Below are 24169 nucleotides of genomic sequence, written 5' to 3' on the forward strand. Positions count from 1 at the left end.
GATGTACCTTTTATGTTTTTCTATTCCACAAACACCTTCTACACCAGGGCTCTCCAACCTTGGCCACTTTAAGACTTCTGGACTTCAACTCCCAGAATTCCTCAGCGAGCTTTGCAACTTTAGGACTTGTAGACTTCAACTCCCAGAATTCCTCAGCGAGCTTTGCAACTTTAGGACTTGTGGATTTCAACTCCCAGAATTCCTCAGTGAACTTTGCAACTTTAAGACTTGTGGACTTTGGCTCCCAGAATTCTGGGAGTTGAAGTCCACAAGTCTTAAAGTGGCCAAGGTTGGAGACCCCTGCCCATACACAACGTTTGGGTGACCCCTGAAGAGAACTGGGGAGATCAAGGACTGAAAACTGGGGTGTGGGGCGTGGAATGGCATAACTGCCCATCGTACTTCAGTACTTCAACTGGATCTTGGCTCTCCCGAGTCTTCCCGCTGGCTACAGTTCCATCACCCACGAGGTCTCCGGTGCAGCAACATTGCATACCGATTATGCAGGTATTGGTGCCAAGGATGGATCTCACCGGTCAGAATAAGAACCTGCTATCCACTGAGTTGTCCTTGCCTCTGATGTGATGGTGTCCAGTTCTTCTCTGGACAATTTGCAGCCAGGGAGGAAGAGGAGGCCAAAGAGGTTTCCTCCGACCAAATAGCAAAGAACATGGAGAGCTGCACTCGGCTCTCTTCCCTCCACCCCTTTCACAGCCTTCAAAACTCACCCCACAATCCCCCCAGAAAGGCTGCCCTCGTGCCCTTTGCACCTTCCCTTCTTCTTCTGAAGCCAAACACCCAGGTTCCCTTCCCATCATTTTAGGAGATTTAAATCATGCAAATTTAAGGAAAGAGCTCCCAAAATATTTCCAGCACGTCAATTGTCCCACCAGGGGCAAAAATACTTTAGACCACTGCTACACAACAGTAAAAGAGGCTTATAGGTCTTTACCACTGTTAGGAATAACAAGGTTACCTAACGTAGTTTGGGTAAAATAATATATATAAACTATGATAGTAAGTTTAAGTGTGTGTCACTTTAAACTGCAAAGCATGTAATTTTGGGTGGGTGTAAAACCGCCATAAGAGGGAGCAAGAGAACCTGCTGGATTGCTGACAATTCCTGGTTTGATGAATTGATGGTTTGTTAACTGCGTGTTTTCCCTGCTGCTGAGTTGCTGAAGGAAGAGAGGAGGTTTGACTTCTTCATATCTCTACTGCGAAGAGATATATTACTGGACTGATATTTGTAAGTTTACTGAGCTCTTTTTTGACACTGGACTTTGCAACTGAATAATTCCCGGATGGACTGAATTAGTGAATGATATATGGACTGTTTGACTATGCTATAACTCTTACTGGAATAAACTATTTAACTAGCACGGTGTATCTGTTTTACTGAGTGTAAGCTACAAAAACGTCTATCTCACATATTTTGCCTGTCTGCCTGCCTGCCGTGCAGATTCTGCTAGGGGGTATCCTAACAACCATGAGCAGCTGTGGGACACTCTGACCACTGCATGTTTCACCTTGCACCTGCCTACAGACAAAGACTTAAAACCATGAACCCAACAATTAAATCAGTGAGGACTCGGTCGGATGAGGCAAAGCTGAAACTCCAGGCCTGCCTTGATTGCACTGATTGGAATGTTTTTGAAGACGCCTCTGAAGACCTAGATGAGCTCACAGATACTGTAATATCATCCACCTGAAAACCATCACGGATCCGCTGTTAGATCCCGTGCAGTTTGCATACCGAGCAAATAGGTAGACAGATGATGCTGTTAACATGGCTCTGCATTACATCCTACAGCACCTTGAATCTCCAAAGACCTGCGCAAGGGTCCTCTTTGTAGACTTCAGTTCAGCATTCAATACCATCATTCCAGACACTCTTCTAAGTAAATTAAACCAGGTAGTGGTACCTGAACACACTTGTAAGTGGATCATAAGCTTCCTAACAGACAGGAAGCAGCAGGTGAAGCTAGGCAGAATCACACCTGATACCTGTACAATCAGCACAGCCCCTCCCCCAGGCTGTGTGCTTCCTCCACTTCTCTTCTCCCTATATACCAATGACTGCATCTCAAATGATCCATCTGTTAAAATACTGAAGTTTGCAGATGACACAACAGTGATTGGTGTCATACAGACAGGAGGTTATGCAACACCTTATAGTGTAACTGGAACAATCTGGAACTGAACACACTCAAAACCATAGAAATGATGGTAGACTTTAGGAGAACCCCTCCCACACTACCACCTCTTACAATACTAGACAACACAGTATCAACATTCAAATTTCTAGGTTCCATCATATCACAAGACCTAAAATGGACACCTAACATCAAAAACATCATCAAAAAAGCCGAACAAAGAAGGTTCTTTCTGCACCAACTCAGGAAGCTCAAACTGCCCAAAAGGAGCTGCTGATCCGTTTCTACAGAGGAATTATTGAGTCTGTCATCTGCACCTCTATAACTGTCCGGTTTGGTTCTGCAACCCAACAGGACAGACACAGACTTCAGAGGAGAATTAGGACTGCAGAAGAAACAATTGCTACCCACCTGCCTTCAATCAAGGACTTGTATACTGTACGAATCAAAAGGAGGGCTGAGAAAATATCTACAGACCCCTCACATCCCGGACAGAAACTGTTTCAACTCCTTCCCTCAAAACGACGCTATAGAGCACTGCACACCAGAACAACTAGACACAGGGGAGTTTTTCCCTTCATCACCATCCCTCTGCTAAACAAATCATTCCCTCAACACTGTCCAACTATTTACAAAGTCTGCACTACTATTACTGTTAATCTTCTCATCACTTCTTATCACCCATCTCCTCCTACTTGTGACTGTATGACTGTAACTTTGTTGCTTGTATCATTATGATTTATATTGACTGTTTCCTGGTATGATTTGATTGCTTATTGTACCCCATGACTATCATTAAGTGTTGTACCTGATGACTCTTGACGAATTTATGTTTTCTTTTATGTACACTGAGAGCAATTTGCACCAAGACAAATTCCTTGGGTGTCCAATCACACTTGGCCAATCAAGAATTCTATTCTATTCTATTCTATTCTATTCTATTCTATTCTATTCTATTCTATTCTATTCTATTCTGTTCTGTTCTGTTCTGTTCTGTTCTGTTCTGTTCTGTTCCGTTCCGTTCCATTCTATTCTATTCTTCTCCCAACCATTCTCTCCTTGAAGGATCTCCTCCATTCTTCCCTGCAGGTGTAGATCGAACTAACTTGGCCTTAAGGAAGCCGACCTACCAGTCATCCATCTACCCTAATAGACATGGTGGACCACCAGACAGAGCCGTGGATGGGGACTGCCACGGGGTCTGGACCCATGCCTCCTGCACCCACACCAACCTGGAGAGAAACCCTTGGTGGAGGGTGAACCTGGGAGAGTCTTATAAAATCTACGCGGTGTTGGTGAAAAACCGCCAGGACTGCTGTAGCCATCGGCTCCTTGGAGCGGAGATCCGCTTAGGCGACTCTCTGGAAAACAACGGAAGATTCAATTATCTGTAAGTTGCTCTGCTCCAGCTGCCACCAAATGTTGGGGACTTCCAGGGATTTGGGGCCTCCCACGTACAGAATTCACAGCCCAGTATGGGTGATCTTGGGGTGCTGCCCCAATTTTCGGCCTGGGGACCAAGTTGTCATGAGATCACCTCCCTCCTTGCTCCCCCAGAGGCAGCAAATGACCTGGCCTGATAAAACACCTGTTAGCTTGGCTGCACTGTGGTCTCCGTTCATTTGGGGGACTGTGTGAACTCCACCTGACTGGTGGATTTCTGCTAACGTTTATCTAGAACCTGGGTTCCCTCAGCACTGGGTAAAGCACCTGAGATGAGGCCACGTGGCTGGGGTAGAAAAAGGGGTTTCTCTGCTTGGACTTCTGTCCTGGTCTCTGCAGATGGGAAAAAAAGGGGGCCCTTGAGATAGAAAAGAGGCTTAGAACAAAAGACAACGGCAAATATAGGTGGATCCAATCATCTCATTGCACTTAGAGGAACTGTTGTACAAGGGAGCAAAAGAGAGAGATTTAGTTATGGGTGAATCCAGGGTGGGATGCAAATATTTTTACTACCAGATCTGTGGGTGTGTCTGGGTGGGAGTGGCCCTGTAGCTGGGTGGGCGTGGCTTCTTCTTCTTCTTCTTCGTGCAGCACCCCTCCCCCCGCGCTCCCTTTCCTTTGCCTCCCTGGGCGAAGCATAAGAGGGGGAGGGGCACCGAGGATTGTAGAATCCCACCACTGGGCTGAATAAATTGCTCTGGTTTCCCATTAGATCTGGGATTTTATTTAGATGTTTCTTTATTTGAACTGATTAGCTGCCCAACTCCAGGGGATGGTTCTGGCCAAGACAGCCATCCGGGTCAGGGACAAAACCGGGCTGGATAAATTCACGTGGTCCTTGATGAAGAAGACTATAGCCTCCTTCAGGGCAGGACCAAAAAACAACGGCCGTAGCTGTCGAAGATGACCAGGCTGAGCCAGGGAGAGGGAAGGGTCAAACACATCATTGGTCTCGCATCCTTTCCGTGCCCACAAAAGATCCAAGTCCAGCCCGCCTTGAATTCTGCTGACTCTCATCTACGGCTAGTTGAGACTTTCAAGAAGAGATTGGACTCCCACCTGTCAGAAATGATGTAGGGTCTCCCGCTTGGGTGGGGGGGTTGGACTAGATGACCTACAAGGTCCCTTCCAACTCTGATTCTCTGTTATCTGTTAGGAGCTCAGATTCTTGTAGAGAGACTCTGTTTGCTATAAACCTATATAATCTTTTGGACTGCCCGGATCTCCTGGTTTCTTGTACTTGACGGTAGCATTCTTCAGAGCTGGATCCAGGAAAAATCAAAATGATGATGATGACGACCCCGAGAAAGCAATCAAAGTTCAAAACCCAACAACAACAACATTTCCTGCAGAATCACCCCCGGGGTTTGTCCAACGAGGTTCATGTTTACAGTGAATGGAATAGTAGAGACAAAATGGAGGCAGAGCACCTGAGGGAGCAGAGGATCATGGGAGGACGGGTTTTCTGCTCGGATGGGGCTGGGCTTGAAGAGTCAATGGGGGGGATGGGGGCTTGGGGTGACCAGCAGGTGGGGGCCAGAAGGGCTGCTCTCCTAACGTGACCTCTCTTGTCTCACAGCTGTGGGACAATCCAGGACGCCAGCCTGGGCTCCATCAGTACCATCTATTGCGACAATAATCGAGGCCGCTACGTCAGTATCCACTTACCCAGGGAGGAGTACTTGACCGTCTGTGAAGTGGAGGTCTACGGCGCCATGTAGAGAAGCCACGCCTTGCATTGGGGGGGTGTGCATTAACGCTCCTACGAAATGTCAATTGCTCCCCAAATAAACGAGCTCCTAAGATGCATTCCTGGGCTTCCCTGTTCCTTCTTTGGGGAAAAGGGAGACCTTTGTGTCTGTCGGGGGGATCCAAGCCCCCTCTTCCTCAAACCGTCTCTGCTCTCTGTCATCATTCCAAGTAATGCACCCATAGAAACTCCAAGGCAGGCAAATTCCTCAAAAACGATGTCTTGGTTACCTCATTTAGGCACAACTGGTGAAAGCCGACTCTGAAAGTTCCTGCACCTTTCACCTAATTAAAAAGTAAAAGTTTCCCCTTTCCTTCAAGTCATTGGTCACATTGTCCAATCCAGTTGCTGGCTGGTTGCTTGGTTACTTCGCTCCTCCTCTGGCCAGCCACTTGTGAGGATGTCCTTGGTTCCCACAGGAAAGCTTTATTGTTTTGGCTACCAAACCTCATCTAACTATTTCTGCCCTTCCTTTATTGTGTGGCAACCCTCCAAGATGGCCTCAGCCGGGCTCACTTCTGGGGCGACACTCTCCATTCTTCCCCTATGCCCATATGCTCCCTTGGCTCCTCCTCTCATCTGATCTGTTGGTCCCCAGGAGGCCCGTGTTACCCATTTGTCTTTAGTCGGGCTCCTCGGAGACATGCAGATGGGTAGGATCTGTTGGGGCCTGGCAGTGGCTAGCAGAGCTGGCAGCAGAGTCAGGCAGTGAGGAGGTTGGGGAAGAACCTGGGCCGGTCCTGGAGTCCTAGAAAGGCTCGGATGAGGGCTCTGCTTTGGAAGCGGAGATGGGGCCGGGGCAGGCTGGCAGTCATCAGCAGTGACAGCAGTGAGGCGGAGCCGGTTCCCAGCCTGCAAGGCACAGAGCTGCCAAAAGAAAAGAAGAATTACGAACTAAAGGTCGATGTGGGAGTAAGGCCACAGGTAAACGGTGAATGGCCCCTCCCCTAGGGATTAAAAGAGGAGCGTAAGGGGGGGGGGGGCTTTTGCAGGAAACAATTTGTCCGTTCCAGCCATGTGAAGATCTGTCTGTGCATCTCAAGAGACGCTTTGCTGAGTCCTTCCTTGTCAGCACTGCAGTTTGGAAATAGTTACTTGGCAGCTCTCCAGGCTAGATAAGGTCTGTGCTTCTAATCACACCCTGGAAAGACGGTTGGCCAGGCCTTTGGCGGACGGTGAATGCAAGAAATTTGCCTTCGTTTAAGAAAAGGGGTTTTGCCAGGACAAAGCGTCGGCTTAGTGCGTTTTGGGGATGCCGAGGTCAGAGCAGGATCTGTTGAGGTTCCAACCTTGATTCAGAATTGAATTTAGAGACATTTGCCTTTAAGAAGGTTAGTAATTGTAGGTGTGTATGTGTGAACTCCCAGGCTTCCATGCTGAACAAGACAACGTTGTCCATAATTCAGCTCTTTTAGTGAACGTTCAAAGTTACAACGGCACTGAAATAGTGACTTATGACCCTTGCAACCTTTCCAGCTTCCCTATGATTGTGGGATGAAAATTCAGACGGTTCCTATTTAGGACCGTCGATCCTGTGATCCCCTTTTGTGACCTCCCAATGAACAAAGTCAAGGGGGAAGCCCGATTCACTTAACAATCGGGTTACTAACGTATCCACTGCAGTGAGTCACTTATCCCCTGAGGCAAGAAAGGTCGTCGAATGAGGCAAAATTCACTTAACAACTGTCTCACTTAGCAATGGAAAGGGTGAGGCTCAATGGCGGTTGTAAGTCAAGGACTACCTGTATGCCATTCTCACGGAGCTTCAGCGCATCGGAGAGAACTCAGAAGTCTAAACTTCTGGTCCTGGAGACGGATCCAGAATGGATCCTGCAGAATTGTGAGGCTCCGGACTTTTTTTTTATAGCCAGCCAATTGTTGTGCCCTGCGCCCTCATCAATGCTAGCAGCTGCACTCGCAGGATTATAGAATAATTGGGAGGCACCTTGGAGGTCTCCCAATCCAGCCCCCTCCTCAAACAGGAGAAACTATATTCTAGAATGGTATAACTATCCAATAATGGTTATCAACCTCTTCTCGAAAGCCCCCATAATGGAGCCCTACAACTTCTCTCCCACTGGTTAGTTGTCCTCATGTGGGGAAATTTCTCCTGAATTCCAGGTTGCTTCTCTCCTTCCTTAATGCTCATCCGTTGCTCCTTGTCCTGCCTCCAGGGCTTCCGGAGAAGGGCAAGAGCCCTTAGACTTATCTACCGCTTCACCGTGCTTTGCAGCCCTCTCTAAGCAGTTTACAGAGTCGGCTTTTCCCCCCACAACAATCTGCCTCCTCATTTGACCCACCTCGGAAGGAGGGAAGGCTGAGTCAATCTTGAGCTGGTCAGGATCAAACTCCTGGCAGTGGGCAGAAGCAGCCTGCAATACTGCACTCTCACCACTATGCCACCACGGTCTGTCTTCCTTCCTTCCTTCCTTCCTTCCTTCCTTCCTTCCTTCCTTCCTTCCCACTTAGCGATAGCCCTTAGACTTCACAATGCTTTTACGTCTCTCTCTAAGCAGTTTATAGAGTCAGCCTCTGGACCCCCCACAATTTTGGCTCCTCATTTTGCCAACCTCAGAAGGACGGAAGGCTGAGTCAACCTTGAACCCGAACTGCCAAATTGCAGTCAGCAAGAAGGAGCCTGCAGTACTTCACTTTAACCACTGCGCCACCCTGGCTCATACCTTCTATGACCAGGAGGGCCAGATACTTGCCTGACCATCTGAAACCAATCAGCTATATTGCACACCATAGAAGCAGTGGTGGGCTGCAACCCATTTAACAACCGGTTCCGTGAGCACGTGCGCACAGCATTCAAAATACACCAATTTCAACCGCTACAGCCCCGGTAAGTGAAACAGCCGAGGCGCGGAAATTCGCTGTGCTGCGCAAATCAGCTGAGCTGAAAAACATGGAGATATAGGACAGGATAGGGAGGGGGGGAGTGGGCGTGGCCAGCTGTTCATCGGAGCTACCGGTTTGCTAGAACCTGTCCAAACCGGCAGCATCCCACCACAGCGTAGGACCTTCGGATGCCTCTTTCCCTCCTTTCTTTGAACTTTGGAATTGTGTTATTTCGCGGTTGCCAAATTTTGGACAGCTGAAATTATGGTCTGTTTGCCTTGTTCTGTAAGTAATCATGGGAATTTTAGTCCGTCGGTGCTTGCATCGCAGGCCTTTGTCTCTGCTTATCTCTTTGGAGCCAAAGCTTCCTGGACCAGGGGACTCCAACTGTGGCCCCTTTAAGACTGGTGGACTTCAACTCCCAAAGCAAAGCTGGATGAGGAATTCTGGGAGTTGAAGTCCACCAATCTTAAAGGGGCCGCAGTTGGAGACCCCTGTCCTAGACCATGAAATGCCATGTTAAAATCTTCCATTGCTCAGTACCAATTATATAACGCCTTTGCAGCAGAGAAAAGGGGACGCAACCCTTGGCCATGACACAAAAGGGGGAGGAAGTTGAGACATTAGTCCTGGCCATGACTTTTGCGCAGAGATAAAGTTTTTTAAAAAAATGTTTCCCCCTTCCTTTGTGAAATTGTAGGCAGTCGTTAATTTGGGACCACAAGCGAACCCCGAAAAATTCCCGTTGCAAAGCGAGAGGGTCATTAGCGGAGTTTTTTTTAGCCTTGTTTTACGACCTTTCTTGCCACCGCTGTTTAAGTGAATCACAGCAGGTGCAAAATTAGTCCCGCAGTTGTCGTGGGAGATTTGGCTTCCCCGAGGATTTTGCATGTCATGGAAAGTGGTGACGAGACACCACATACCCAGGATGCTGCAACCGTCATAAGTACGGGCCGTTTGCTAAGCAAATTTTAATCACCTGGCCCCGGGGAGGCTGCGATGGTCATAAGTGTGAAAAGTTGTCCTGTCCCCTTTTTCATTGCTGCTGTAACTTCAAATGGTCTCTTAATGAACTTTGTAAAGCCGAGGACTTACCTGTGAGGACGCAGGGTGGGACACAAAAGCAAGAAAGTCACAAAAACAGGTGAAGTCCCTTCAATTCCTCCAACTTGGCTTCAAAGGTCCGATTATCATGGACTGGAGAAAAAAACTCCCCCACAAACAGTTGCGAAAAGGAAGAAATGCCGTTCAAACTCAACATAACATTTAAATTATAAATAGAAAAAACAACAATGCAAACCACACTGAAGCAATTAATGAGACCAGGCAGGATAAGGGCTTGAAGACGTCCACGGATATCGAAATACACACACTGGGAAGGACGCCAAAACTGAGATAAGAACAGACTAGAATTATTTCATCCTTTGCTTCCAGCACTGGACCATGCACAATTTGTCCTTTTAAACAGGCCTCACAGCTGCAGCCCATGAAGGGGATCAGGGCCCCTTCCTCCCCCATAGACCATGCCATTCATGTTTCTCCCTTCTCCGTTCCTCTCTGTGTGCCCTAGGATGAAGAGGGGATGGGCCTGGGTCTTCCTCTGACTGCCCAGCCGGCCTGTGCCCTTCCCCAGTTTCCTCCACGACCTCTGGAGCTACACTCCCGCTCTCTGTTGGCTGTTTTTCCTCTCCCTCGGAGTGAGATTCTAAAAGAGGCATGACACTACCTATGTTAGCTAACTCACACAAGGTGGAAAAAAAATGCCCAACTTTGGGCTGGGCCAGCAGATGGATTCCCCAAAATTACCAAGTGTCCTCCAAGTGAAACACCCCCCTCCACTCCTTCCCACCCCAACCAGAGTTGTCCTCCTTGGCCAGAGGGGCCGTGTCAACCATCCATGACACGGTGATGCAGGCAAACGCTTGTGGTTTACCTAAGACAATGAATGTCCATCACACCCTGACTGGACTGGATGGAAAACCCAGGTGATCAGAGGCAAGAGGCGTTCTGGCCATCCACCATACAGATTAACAGAGTTGGAAGGGACCTTGGAGGTCATCTAGTCCAAGCAGGAGACCCTACACCATTTCTGACAGATGGCCGTCCAATCTCTTCTTGAAAGCCTCCAGTGATGAAGTTCCCACAACTTCTGAAGGCAACTTCTGTTCCACAGGTGGATTGTTCTCATTGTCAGAAAGTTTCTCCTTATTTCCAGGTTGAATCTCTCCTTGGTCAGTTTCCATCCATTATTCCTTGTCTGGCCTACAGGAGCTTTGGAGAATAGCTTGATCCCCTTCCTCCTCTCTGGGGCAGCCCCTCAAATATTGGAAGGCTGCTCTCCTGTCTCCCCTGGTCCTTCTCTTCCCTAGACTAGCCAGGCCCAGTTCCTGCAACCGTTCCTCATATCTTTTAGCCTCCAGTCCTCTCATCATCCTGGTTGCTCTTCTCTGCACTTTTTCTAGAGTCTCAACCTCTTTTTTATAGTGTGGTGATCAAAAACTGGATGCTGTATTCTAGGTGTGGTCTTATTAAGGCTTTATAGAGTATATGTACCTGTCCAGGTACCTAACAGCACATTCATCATACACAGCAAGAGTCTCATGTCCCCAGAAAGCAGGTTTCCTGGTGTTCTGGAAGCTTCCCTCGGAGGCTATCAGGTCCAGCCTCCTCTTCAGTTGGACACATCAAAAGATGGCAATTTGACTACTTTTCACAGGAGCTCAATGTTTCCTTTGATGAGGCACGTCAGCGTGGTACACTTTCATTGCCAGGAAGCCTTTTTCTGACTTTAATTTGGAAATATTCTCTTCTTATGTAATAGCATTTTTCAGGATTGGGAGGAAGTGATTTGGAAGCTACCAGAACTCGTGTTGACTTTGGAGGTGTGAGCATGGTTGCACCTTGCAAAAACAATATTCACGCTGCTCTTTGTTTCCAAACAAGGATGAGGTTCTCACGTGGAAACCAGTTGACATCTGCCAAGGAAGATTATTGTGTACCTGTGTAGAAGAGAGTCCCTGAACACCTGGAAGGAGGAAGTGAGATCGAGTAGAATGTGGGTTGTGTCGCGTGCGCTCTCCCCTCACTGTCAACACCCAGGAGGTAGGGAGGAAACCACTTGTGGAAAAATTGAAACGTAGTCTTGATTGGGTCCCTGGTCTTCAGCACAAGCTCTGCCACTTTCCATTGGCTGGTTGGCTCCCTGAAGGGAGAGTTCACTCCATGAGGAACAAAGTTAAAAACATCTGCTACAGAAGAATTCCAATATTTTGCAGAGATCGCAGGTTGAAGAGGAACAGCTGGGAAAGCTCATTTGGTTGGTGACAGACTATGGGTGAGTTTTTAAGAAGTCTGTGGAGACAATGTCAAGACCAGACCCTCAACCCTGGTCTCCTATGAACAGGGAGGGTCCCCACTTTGAGGGACCTTGCTGGAGCAGAGCTTGTCCTGGGGACTTTGAAGCTCTGTAGCTGTGGATGGCTCGTTCAGGCATCTTCTGAAGATGATGAGAGGTCAATGGACCTTGAGGTCCTCTCCTGGAAGGGCCCAGTTCTTGAGGATCCTGGCTCCTGCAGGAGACCAGAATCTGTTGGAGAAGGTTGCTCCACACACCAGTGATTGTAGGCTACCGGTTTGGCCCGGTTCAACTGATCCGGTTGCAAAAATTGCTACCCAGTTGGGCTGAAAGTCGATCAGCTGAGAAGAGGAAGAAGAGAAAAGCACAGGATCAGCCCTCTCACCTGCCCCTACACTTTTCTCCTCTTTATCCTTTCAGCTGATTGGTGCGGCAGAGCCTCAGCTGGAGTTTGGAAAGCTGCACGCGTGCGTTAAGTGCGTGTGAGTTAGGTGTGCCTGTATACAGACCTCTGCACACACACCATCGCCAAACCAGTAGTTGAACAGGTAGGATCTCACTGCTGCTCCTCCCCTTTGGGTCTTCAACAGAGGCAACAGCCAATGTTTTTATTTATGTGGACAAAGAGGTGGGGTTGGAGAAGATAATTATGGGGAAAATAATGAATAGTTGGCTTAGTTGATGCAGCCATGGTTTTTTCTGAAAAGAACCCCTTGAGTTTGTAAAACTCGTGCTTGTAAAACTAAGCGAACTACCCCCATTCCATGCATAAGACCCAGAGACCTCGGGAAATTCAGTGCTGAGTGAAGAAAGAAGCCCCGTGTTTGCTGAGAGTTTATCGTGAGCTGGACAGCAGTGCAGAGTTTCCTGATAAAAAGCCGTGTCTTGTCCTTCACTGTGGGAGAGAGCTAATACCTGTTGGAGACGAGTCACAGTGATGGAAAGACTGGAGAGAAAATCCCATGTTTGCTAAGTTGGTGACAAATCTTGTAGCAATGCCAACCTAAAGGTCCCCCTGAGTTGGGAAAGAGGTCAACCTTTGCTCTGGCCTCCTGATTGGCTTGGGCTTCCTGAGTCGGGTTAGTCCTACCTGGGAGGAAGGGGATAAAACCCTGAGGCTGGTCAGAGGGAGGCCCTGGGCTCACCTGAAGCACCTGTGGGTGGAAAGGAGCTGTCCTTGTTCCCCTTCCAGGAAGGAGATCCAGCCCTTTGGACATCGCCAAGAGATTGAAGGAGGTGAGTGGCGGGGAAAGAAGGAAGGACTGACTACAGAGTGTGTCCTGGAAGAGGAGGGGTGGGTGAAATTATGGGATGGCCCGAGAAAGTGGGCAGAAGAGAAAGAGACTCCAATAAACCCACCTTGGTGTTATTAATGAGATTGACCTCAGCGTGTGGGAAAGGCCAGGTGAGGGAAGAGGCAGAAGAGCGATTTCAGGTGTGCTCGTGATGGACCTCTGGGAGAAGGGCAGAACCTTGAAGGTACCGCCAACCCTCCTTTGGGTCTTCATGGCCAGTCCTGGTGCTCAGGTGTGTTGGGCAGAGGAAGCCAACTCTTCATCATCTCTACGTGGCCTTCCCACGCCTTCCCTGATCTCTCCCCTCCTCGCTTGCAGGATGAAGCTCATCGTCTGGGTGGGTCTGCTGACCGTGGTCCTCCTGGCAGGCCCTGGAGCAGCTCAGAGTTGCAGGCCTCCCCCTATAGGTAAGAATCACCTAAAGACCCTTGTGTGTTGCGTGTGTGTGTGGATACAGATATAACATCCACTAGTCCTCTCCCTGTCTCTCCTCTTAGTCTTGTGGCACCTTCAGATACCGGTGCACTGCCTGCAACACAGACTGTAGTTGTTGCTCAAAGGGTACAAGGGCCATGAGATCCCTGAACTTCAGTGGGTCTGTTGCACAACCACCGTAAGATTGTCCTTGGGAGCAGGGACTCCTGCTTGTAGGTTTATCTACAAACTGGGCCTTATGTTCTCTTTGATGTGTGTCCCTTGCTTCTCTCTGCTCGCACACTTCAGAACATCTGGGTGTCCCCTGGAGACCCTTGCAGAGGAACAAGGCAACAGAGTGTAAACTGGGTGTGTGTGTGTGTGTGTGTGTGTGTGTGTGTAATTGTCCACAGCACTTCAGGCCAACCGGATATTTGCTCTCCCTAATCCGTCCTACGACCTCATCACCCACATGGTCTCCAGCGGAGCAACATCACACGGTCAATGGCCACTTGATATGGATCTCATTGAACCTACTGTGATGAGGTCCAGATCTTCCCTGGGAGTGGGAGAAAAGGAGGCCAAGAGGTTCCTCCCCCAATAGCCAAGGAAGGTAGCATGGCACTCAGCTTCACTTCTTTTAACCCGTTTCAAAACTTACTCCTTGTGTCTCCAAAATGTGGCTTTTGCACCTTCCCTTTTTCTTCTCCTCCCAACCGTTCTCCGCTTGAAGGATCTCCTCCGTTCTCTCCTGCAGGTGCAGGCGCAGAGAATTTGGCCTTAGGGAAGCCGACCTCCCAGTCTTCCGACTACATATATGAGAGCCTTGGATCACCAGACAAAGCCGTGGATGGGGACTGCAATGGGACCTGGAGACATGGCTCCTGCACCCACACCAGCCTAGAGAGAAACCCCTGGTTGTTGGTGGACCTGCGGGAGTCTCATAAAATCTACGTGGTGGTGTTGAAAAACCGCGAGGACTGCTGTGGAGAAAGGCTGTATGGAGCAGAGGTCCACGTAGGAGATTCTCTGGATGACCACGGAAGAGCCAACCCTCTGTAAGTTGCTCGGAGCCCGTCCTCCCCAACTGGAGTCCTCCAGGTATTTGGGGCATCGCCAGAATAGACAGAATCCACAGCCAGTGCAGGAGATTTTGGGGTGCGGTTGGGTATGAGGTGCTGACTTTGTCCTGGGGACCAAGATATCGTGACTCCACTGATGTGGATATTGTGAGATCACCTCCCTCCTTGCTCCCCCAAGAGGGAGGGAAAGACCCGAGACATCTGGCTAAAGTTGTCTTATCCGTTGTTTGGGGGACCCGATTGCTAATTTCCTGCTATCATTTATGTTGCAAATCTAGAACTTGGGTTCCCTCAGAACCGGGTAAAGCACCTGATATGAGGCTGGGGTAGAAAAGGCAGTTTTCTCTCCTTGGACTTTTGTTCTGGTCTCTGAATCTCAAAAAAGATGTTCTCGGCGCGGAAAAGAGGCTTCCAAAGTATTTTGGGCAAGACTTAGAACTAAAACAATAAATTAGGACAAGACAACATCAAATATAGGTGGATTCGATCATTTTATTGCACTTAAACTGTTGTATAAGGGAGCAAAAGAGAGATTTTAAGTCACGGGTGAATAAATTGCTCAGGTTTCCCATTAGATATGGGATTTTATATATATGTTTGTTTATTTGAACTGATTAGCTGCCCAACTCCGGAGGATGGATCTGGCCAAGACAGCCATCTGGGTCAGGGACAAAACCAGGCTGGATAAATTCATGCGGTCCTTGATGAAGAAGACTGTAACCTTCTTCAGGGCAGGACCAAAAAACAAGGGCCGTAGCTGTCGGAGATGAACAGGATGAGCCCGGGGGAGGGAGGGGTCAAACACGTTATCAGTCTCGACTCGCATCCCTTCGTGCCTACAAGAGATCCAACTCCAACCCGCCTTGAATTCTGCTGACTCTTATCTACGGCCAGTTTGCTTTGACCGTTAGTAGCTCAGATTCTTGTAGAGAGACTCAGTTTGCTATAAACCTATATAATCTTTTGAATTGCCCGGATCTCCTGGTTTCTTGTACTTGACAGTAGCATTCTTCAGAGCTGGATCCAGAAAAATCAAGATAATTAGGTGATTCGCTGGCAGCCGGTGAGGACGGCTGAGGCCTTAGAGAGCGAGGACTCGGATGAGGGACCTGTGTGTGATGCAGGGATGGGGCCAGGAAAATCAGGGAGTGAAGTGCTGCCTTTGGAGTCTGTGGAGGCTGGCAGCAGTGAGGAAGAGTCCCCTGAGGAGCCTGTGCCCAGTGTACGTGCGTGCAAGGCTGCTCAAAGTAAAGAGCAGCAGCAGCAGCATGGATGACTCATGAGTAAGGCTGCAAGGCGATGGCCTCTCCCTTAAGGGATAAAAGCCAGCCCTCAGAGGTGGGATTCTTTGCAGGAAGCAAAGAAATTCTTGCTCCTCAAGCCTTGTGGATGTTTGGACTATCCTGGTTTGTGTTTGGAGACATTTTGTTTGGAATATTTCTTGGCAACTTAATCTAGTGCTTTTGTCAGCCTTGCGCCACCTTGGCAAGGCTCGTTCTTATCAGAAACAATGAGTTTGAAACAACCTTTTAACTGTGAAGGAAAGGAATTCGCAGAGAAGCGTTAAAAGGTTTTGCTTTTACCTCTGCTTGGTGTTTGTTTGCTTGGAACCAGGTTTGGGTCAGAACAGTTGATGACCTTGAGAAAGCAATCAAAGTTTGGGTTTTTTTAAAAAAAAACATTCCCTGCAGAATCACCCCCAGCAGGTGGGGGCCCAGAAGGACTGTCCTCCTAACCTGTGACCTCTCTTGCCCCACAGCTGTGGGATTATCCTGAACACCAGCCTGGGCTCCATCACCACCATCTACTGCAACGGGCAGGAAGGCCGCTACGTCAGTATCCACTTACCCGGGGAGGAGTTCTTGACCATCTGTGAAGTGGAGGCCTACACCGCCAAGTAGAGAAGCCACGCCTTGCATTGGGGGGGGGGCATTAATGCTCCTACGAAATGCCAATTGCTCCCCAAATAAACGAGCTCCTAAAATGCCTTCCTGGATTTCCCCTGTTCCTTCTTTGGTGAAAACCTTTGTGCCTGTCGGGAGAATTATTCCCTGATTGTCCTCACTCCTCCATGCGCTTTTCAGGTCATCTGATGTATTGACCCCCAGGAATCCCAGTGTGACCAGCTGGTCCTTATTGGGACTCCTCAGAGATGGAGGTCCCAACGTCTACTGGGACTGAACTTTCCGACTTTTGCGTTTAAGAAGATGATTGTGTGTATCTATAGAGGATTGGATGGATGGATGGAGGAATTGATGTGTAGATAAATGGATATATGGTTAAATAGATGGATGGATAAATAGATGGATGAAGGAATAGATGAAGGAATGAAGGGATGGAGGGATGGAGGGATAGATGGAGGGATGGGGGGATAGATGCAGGGATGCATGGGTGCATGGACGGATAGACTCACAGACCTTCACACTTACTTTATATACAGTACATTAGCTTTAGGAGATCCTGGTGGTCCGTGGTATTACAGGGAGTTGCGTATCGCATTTCCTGCAGAATGGCACATACTATTCAACTTCTCCTGGTGATAAATGTAAACGAAAACACCACACAGGTTGTACGCAGTGGAAGAAGAGAGAGGGGGTCTTGTAAACCCCTTTACACAGGGGTAAGACTTAAACCAACCTCTGCATGTCTCTCCTTGAGAATGTAAGGGAAGATGGACTGTATGCCTGAAAGGTGAGCTTGGTCAAGAAGCTCAAAGATCTCTGAGGGTGGAAATCCACCTGTATCAACCTGCATGGAATTGAGTTTGGAGGTGGGGATTCTCCCTTTTTCACAGAGGAGCTTTGGGGCTGAGCCAGTCCAGCTGCCTCAACAGTCCAGCCAGTGGAGTCCTTGGCTGTCTCTCTGCAGACAAACACCACGATGTTACAAGGCTGAGTAATGAAACGTCTGGAAGGGAAGAGAAGGGAAGGGAAGGGAACGGAACAGAATTCTTTATTGGCCAAGTGTAATCGGACACACAAGGATTTTGTCTTGTTGCAGATGTTCTCAGTGTACATAAAAGAAAAGATACATTTATCAAAAGTCAAGAATCATGAGGCACAACCCTTAATAATAGTCATAGGGTACAGTAAGCAATCAAATCAGATAGATAGATAGATAGATAGATAGATAGATAGATAGATAGATAGATAGATAGATAGATAGATAGATAGATATAGCATAGAATAGAATGGAATGGAATAGAATAGAATAGAAAAGAATATAGATTGGAATGGAATGGAATGGAATGGAATAGAATAGAATAGAATAGAATAGAATAGAATAGAATAGAATAGAATAGAATAGAATAGAATAGAATAGAATAGAATAGAATAGAATATAGATTGGAAAGGAATGGAATGGAATGGAATGGAATGGAATGGAATGGAATAGAATAGAATAGAATAGAATAGAATAGAATAGTTATTTGAACAAGTGTGTTTTGGGTAGAGAAACACTCATTCCACTTGCAAGACAACAGAGAAAGTAATAATAATTCCACTCAAAGTGTTCAATCAGGAGAAAGGGGGAATAAGAGGTAACACAAGGGTAAATAACACTGCCGTATTTAAGACCCCATCACAGCCACCATTCTGTATGCAACAATCCAAGTTCACAATTGCAATAAGAGCAGCCCATTTCCACGTCTTTTCTCCATTTGTCCACAGGCAAAACAGTCAGCCTGAAAATCTGCCAGGCCTTTTCAAGAATATGCCCGGATTCTCACCTTTCAGCTTCAACGTTGCCAATTTCTTTTGTTTAAAAAAAAACAATCTTTCCTGTGTAATCATCCCCCCCCGCCTGCCCCCCGCCACACCTCTGCCATTCTCTAGAACCAGCCAAGCAAAGCTTTGTGTACTATGCCCTTCCTTCCTCACATCCTTGAGTCTGTCCTGAAAAGGATGCTAAATAAACAACTCTTAACACAACCTTTGTGTACCTAACTAAGCTTTACTTGAAACCTATTCTGGTCCAATTGTCAGCATTTCCTGCCTGGTCTCCCCAAAAGACGGGGCCTTAAACCTGGTCAGTGGAGAAGCCACCGGCTGAGGCAATGAAACCAGACTTGCAGGCGCTTCCCTGCTGGCCCCACCACCATGAACAGACAGGAAGCAGCGGGTGAAGCTAGGCAGAATCACACCTGATACCTGTACAATCAGCACAGTTCCCCCCCCCAAGGCTGTGTGCTTCCTCCACTTCTCTTCTCCCTATATACCAATGACTGCATCTCAAACGATCCATCTGTTAAAATACTGAAGTTTGCAGGTGACACAACGGTGATTGGTCTCATTTGAGACAACAACGAACCCGAATCCCTATACAGACAGGAGGTTGTACAATTTGCCTCGTGGTGTAACCAGAACAATCTGGAACTGAACACACTCAAAACCGTAGAAATGGTGGTAGACTTTAGGAGAAACCCTCCCATACTACCACCTCTTACAATACTAGACAACACAGTATCAACATTCAAATTTCTAGGTTCCATCATATCACAAGACCTAAAATGGACACCTAACATCAAAAACGTCATCAAAAAAGCACAACAAAGGATGTTCTTTCTGCGCCAACTCAGGAAGCTCAAACTGCCCAAAAGGAGCTGCTGATCCAGTTCTACAGAGGAATCATTGAGTCTGTTGTCTGCACCTCTATTAACTGTCTGGTTTGGTTCTGCAACCCAACAGGACAGACACAGACTCCAGAGGGGAATTAGGACTGCAGAAAAAACAATTACTACCCACCTGCCTTCCATGGAGGACCTGTATACTGCACTAGTCAAAAGGAGGGCTGAGAAAATATCTACAAACCCCTCACATCCCGGACCGGAACTGTTTCAACTCCTTCCCTCAAAACGACACTGTAGAGCCCTGCACACCAGAACAACTAGACACAAGGGGAGGTTTTTCCCGAAAGCCATCACTCTGCTAAACAAATCATTCCCTCAACACTATCCAACTATTTACAAAGTCTGCACTTCTATTACTGTTAACATTCTCCTCACTCCTTATCGCCCCTCCCCTCCCTCTTGTGATTGTAGGACTGTCACTTTGTCGCTTGTATCCTTACGATTTATATTGACTGTTTCCTGGTATGATTTGATTGCTTATTGTACCCTATGACTATCATTAAGTGTTGCAGTTGATGATTCTTGATTCTTAATGAATGTACCTTCTCTTTTATGTACACAGAGAGCATTTGCACCAAGACAAATTCCTTGGGTGTCCAATCACACTTGGCCAAGGAAGAATTCTATTCTATTCTATTCTATTCTATTCTATTCTATTCTATTCTATTCTATGAAAGCTCGGAGCTGGGCTTGGTCCAGTGCCATTTTGGTCTTCCTCCACGGAGGCTCCGCGTATCCCTTCTGCCCACCGCCATGAGGTTCTCCTGGGACTGAGCGGGTGCCCAGGAAGAGCCATTTTAGTGTTGGAAGGTGTTGTCCCCAATTCGGGTCTGAGCCTGGTGCCAAAGCCAGTGAGAGACGCCAGACACGAGGTGCAGGTTTTCCGACCGCTACTTACTGGAGTCCTCCAAGGAAAAGGGGCTCGTGACCGAAATGCCAAGAGCCAAGAACAAAGGATTGAGCAAGTTTTATGGTTTTTTACTAAAGGAGAACGTGGGACAAAGCGAGGTAATAAGACATATCATCTTTTAGTAATAATTCTACAGTTGGTTCTATTGGTCTCTCGCTGTCCCTATTCCCAAGTCTTAGGTAATGAATGCCCTAGGAGTTATCTAATACACATTTGATTTTCTGCAGGCCATTTCAAGCCCTACAAGTTGGCTAACTCGTGTTACAGCTTTCCAGTTAACCAGGATTGTTACAAGGTTTACACCCGCATATCCTCCTGTGGATAAGCATTCTTTGTCCTCGCCAGGCAGACTCCACAATGACAGGCTTCCTGGTTTACTTTCAAGCACGTGCCATGACCTGGCTTTATTTTAGCAGAGGGGCCACCAAAGGGGACCTTCAAGATCTTCTAGTCTAACCCCCTGCTCAAGGAGGAAATTCTAAACCAGGGGTCTCCAATCTTGGCCACTAAGATGTGGGGGCTGGCTGAGGGATTCTGGGAGTTGAAGTCCACATGTCTTAAAGTGGCCAAGGCCCCTGTTGTAAACCATTCTGGATAAATGGCTGCCCAGTCTCTTCTTAAAGACCTCCAGGGATGGAGCTCCCACAACTTCTGGTGGCAGTCGTTCCACTGGTTAATTGCCCTCGCTGTCAGGAAGTCTCTCCTTAGTTCCAGGTTGCTTCTCTCCTTGATTAGTTTCCATCCGTCGTGTTGGAAGTTTAAAACCCTCCCCTCTCCAAGGAAAATGAAATATTTTAGGATATACTAAAAAGGCAGAATATTTCCCCTAAAAGGAAAAAATAGACACTCAGAAGCAGAAACTCAGCCCCCATTTTTGCTCATTGGGCCATTACTCTGGCCTGGGCCAGTCTATTTTACATAACAAAGATCTATTCCAGGTAGAGCTATAATAGGAGTTGGCCAAAGCCCTTTCATTCCATCATCCCCCAGCAAGGCTCAACCAAGACTGGGACTCAGGACAGCCTACAGAGTTGCCCCTGCATGGTTCCCTGGGAGCAGGGGTGGGATCCAACCGGTGTAACTAACGGTTCGGTGATTTTACGTTTTGTTCTCATGTCTCCCCCAGTCCTTCTTTTCATCAAAGTAGACCTATCTAGTTCCAGCAACTGTTCTTTATATGTTTTAGCCTCCAGTCCCCTAATTCTCTTTGTTGCTCTTCTCTGCCCTCTTTCTAGAGTCTCAACATCTTTTTTTTTATAGCGAGGTGACCAGAACTGGATGTTGTACTCTAGGTGTGGTCTTACTCAGGCTTTATAGAGTGGTATTAACACTTCAGGTATTCTTGATTCTACTCCTCTGTTGATGCAGCCTCAGATTGTGTTGGCTTTTTTGGCAGCTGCAGCACACAGCTGGCTCCTATCTAAGGGATTGTCCCCTAGGACAGACTTCTCCAACCTTTCTGGCTTTGTGGACCGGCGGGTGTGTGTGTGTGTGTGGAGAGGATGGATCCGCACAAGTAATGAGCAAGTGCGTGAGTGTGCATGCAACTCCATTGGTGTGAGCAGCTGCACACCTGCCACTCCTGCAAATAGAACACCTGCACGCCTTCTCTCCCGCCACTTCCTCAGCCTGGTTCTCAACCGTTCAAGGCCTGGTAATCCGCCACGATCTCTGTCCAAGGACTCCGAGATCCCTCTCACAGTTACTGCAGTTGAGCCAGGTTCCGCCTGTATACCGTAGCTGTGCGTTCGTTTTTTCTTGCCTAAATGTAGAACCTGGCTTTTTTCACCCTTGGCTTTCCTTGTGTTAGATAGGCTCCAACGTTCAAGTCTGCCCAGGTCTTTCTGCATCTTGAGCCCATCTGCTGGAGTGTGGCTTATTCCTGCCAGCTTGGTGTTGTCAATTTCCGTGGACTAGGCCGATCCGATGCTTTCCTAAATAAAAGAAATCATCTTGGAAGATGGACTTTGTTCTTTTCTTTTAAAATGGATTTCATCACTTGGAAACCTGACAGGTGTCACCTGAACATTGCATGGGTGTTGACTTTGGAGGTGTGAGCATCCCCGGGCCTTGTAAAAACTACATTTATATGGCTGTTTGCTCACAGACAATAGTGATCTTCTCATAGGGAAACCAGTTGACCTCTGCCAAGGAAGACTATTAAATGCCTGTCCAAAAGAATCACTTAATACGTGGAAAGAGGAGGTGAGATCCAGTAAAATGTGGGTTGGGTAACATGCCGTCTCACGCCATTGCCAGCACCCCGAAGCAAAGCGGAAACAGACATGGAAGATTTGTAACCCGACCTCGATTGGTCTCCGGCAGAAGCTCTGCACCTTCCCATTGGTTGGCTGAGCTGTCTGAAGGAAGAATAAGGAGGAGCCAAGCCACCAAGAAAGAAGTTAAAAATGCCCCATACAGAAGAAGGTCAATATTTTGGAGAAATTGCGGTTTGGAGAAGACCAGCTGTGAAATTCGTCCACATTTGGTTGGCCAAGTGAGAGACTCCAGGTGAGTTAAACAAAGTCCAAGATTCTGTCAAAGACCAGAGCCACAGGCTTTCTTAAACAGGTGGTCTCTACCTGGATGAATATAATGCTTTTCTTCTGGTGGGGAGTTGACACACAAAACATTTGAAGAGACTTAGATCCAATCTCTTGATGAATGTATCTTTACTTCTATGTACCCTGAGAGCATCTGCACCAAGACAAATTCCTTGGTGTCCAATCACACTTGGCCAAGAAAGAATTCTATTCTATTCTATTATGCTTAGATAGCGATTTGATACCGGATTACGCCCATGCCTTAGTAGGTAGAGAGCCATGAATTCTTATCTTGCCACGGGCATGAAAGTCAACTAGCTCAGGGGTTTCTGACCTTGGCAAGTTGAAGACTTGTGGACTTCAACTCTCAGAACCCCCCCAGCCACCTCTAGGTTTGCTGTAACCCAGGGGTGTCCAACCTTGCAACACTGGATTGTGGGTTTCAACTCAAGACATGCTGGCTGGGGGATTCTGGGAGTTGCAAGTTGCCAAGTTGGAGACCCCTGAACTAGATGACCTTGGGCCAGTCACTCTCTCTCAGCCCTAAAAAGGAGGTCAGGACAGAACACCTCCAGAAATTCTTCAGCTTTGCTGGGCTGAGGAATTCTGGGAGTTGAACTCCACAAGCCTTAAAGTGGCTAAGGTTGGACACCTCCTGTTCCGGAGGGCTGTGAAGATTTGGTTCTTCCACCAGGTAGTAGCTCAGTCTCAGTGAAAGCAACCAGAACCACCTGGTGAAGAGTTGCAAACAGAAGCTTCCTTGCTAGTCATCAAAGCTACAAGAATCTCACCAGACTGGCTGGATTTGCTTTGGAAAAGCAAAATAAGTCTTCGGAGATTCTGCGGAAGGTTTGGCCACCTCCTGCAGTGCATAGACCCCAAAAGCAGTAGCCCCTGGACTTATATACCGCTCCAGTGTTGGACAGGAAGCTAAAAAATATGGCTGGAAAAGACGATACAACAACATATTGATTTAAAACCAGAAATATTCCAGTTGGTGATCTTACCTGAAACTTACAGTAAAGAAAAATGTACATCTGATTATTCATGTGATAACTGTAGCGAGAATTGTATTTGTTCAAAATTGGAAAAGGGAACAGACTCCAACTGGAGAAAATGTGATTAGGAAAATACTACAATGTGCAGAAATGAATAGATTAACCCTTGTAATTAAAGAGAGAGAGCAAACTGAATATTATAAGGTATGGGGATTATTTTATCAATGGTTAGAGAAAAAATATGAAGGCTAGTTACAATTAATGGATTAGTTAAGAAAGATAATAGATATTTTTAATAGAAATAAAAAGCTAAGAAGAAAGATAAAGAGATAGTGATATTAAGTACAATAAGTACAATAAGATAAATCAGAGAATAACACTAGGTCATGAATATGACCGTAAACACCAACTCTATTGCACAAGATATTGGTTTCCAGATGACACGTCATCAAATGGAAGAAGATATGTTTGGGAAAAAATAAAATAAAAATTTGCCGGAGAGTCCAGCAAACCTAGAGAGGGAGTTGAAGTGCAAATTTGTTCAGTTTGGTACTCAGGGAGAAGTTTTTTTTCCTGTGGTGAATCGCTGAGAATCATTGTACGTGATAGGCAATCACGTAAGTCCTGTCAATCAGTCCATCCATTCACCCATCCCAATCACTACGCTAAATGTGCTACCAATAAACGCAACTATTTGTAGCTCAGGATTGAAAGGAGCGCTCCATGGAGTTCTCTGAGCTGGGTGGTTTTCCTGC

The 24169-nt window shown here is 47.2% G+C and overlaps 1 protein-coding gene across 1 annotated transcript in view; it reads left to right on the plus strand.

Moving 5' to 3' along the window:
* LOC113451644 (uncharacterized) overlaps nucleotides 1–24169 on the plus strand; it is a 70500-nt gene that overhangs the window by 26305 nt on the left and 20026 nt on the right. The window contains exons 10-16 of the mRNA XM_087930409.1: nucleotides 3246–3546; nucleotides 5179–5317; nucleotides 11445–11524; nucleotides 13159–13247; nucleotides 14012–14312; nucleotides 16096–16235; nucleotides 22090–22384. Coding sequence (XP_087786535.1) covers nucleotides 3246–3546; nucleotides 5179–5317; nucleotides 11445–11524; nucleotides 13159–13247; nucleotides 14012–14312; nucleotides 16096–16235; nucleotides 22090–22384 — 1345 coding nt within the window. The remainder of the gene's footprint in view (nucleotides 1–3245; nucleotides 3547–5178; nucleotides 5318–11444; nucleotides 11525–13158; nucleotides 13248–14011; nucleotides 14313–16095; nucleotides 16236–22089; nucleotides 22385–24169) is intronic.

Source organism: Pseudonaja textilis, chromosome 3, assembly GCF_049901715.1.
Source record: "Pseudonaja textilis isolate UNSWEBS1 chromosome 3, rPseTex1.2, whole genome shotgun sequence".
Classification (NCBI taxonomy): domain Eukaryota; kingdom Metazoa; phylum Chordata; class Lepidosauria; order Squamata; family Elapidae; genus Pseudonaja; species Pseudonaja textilis.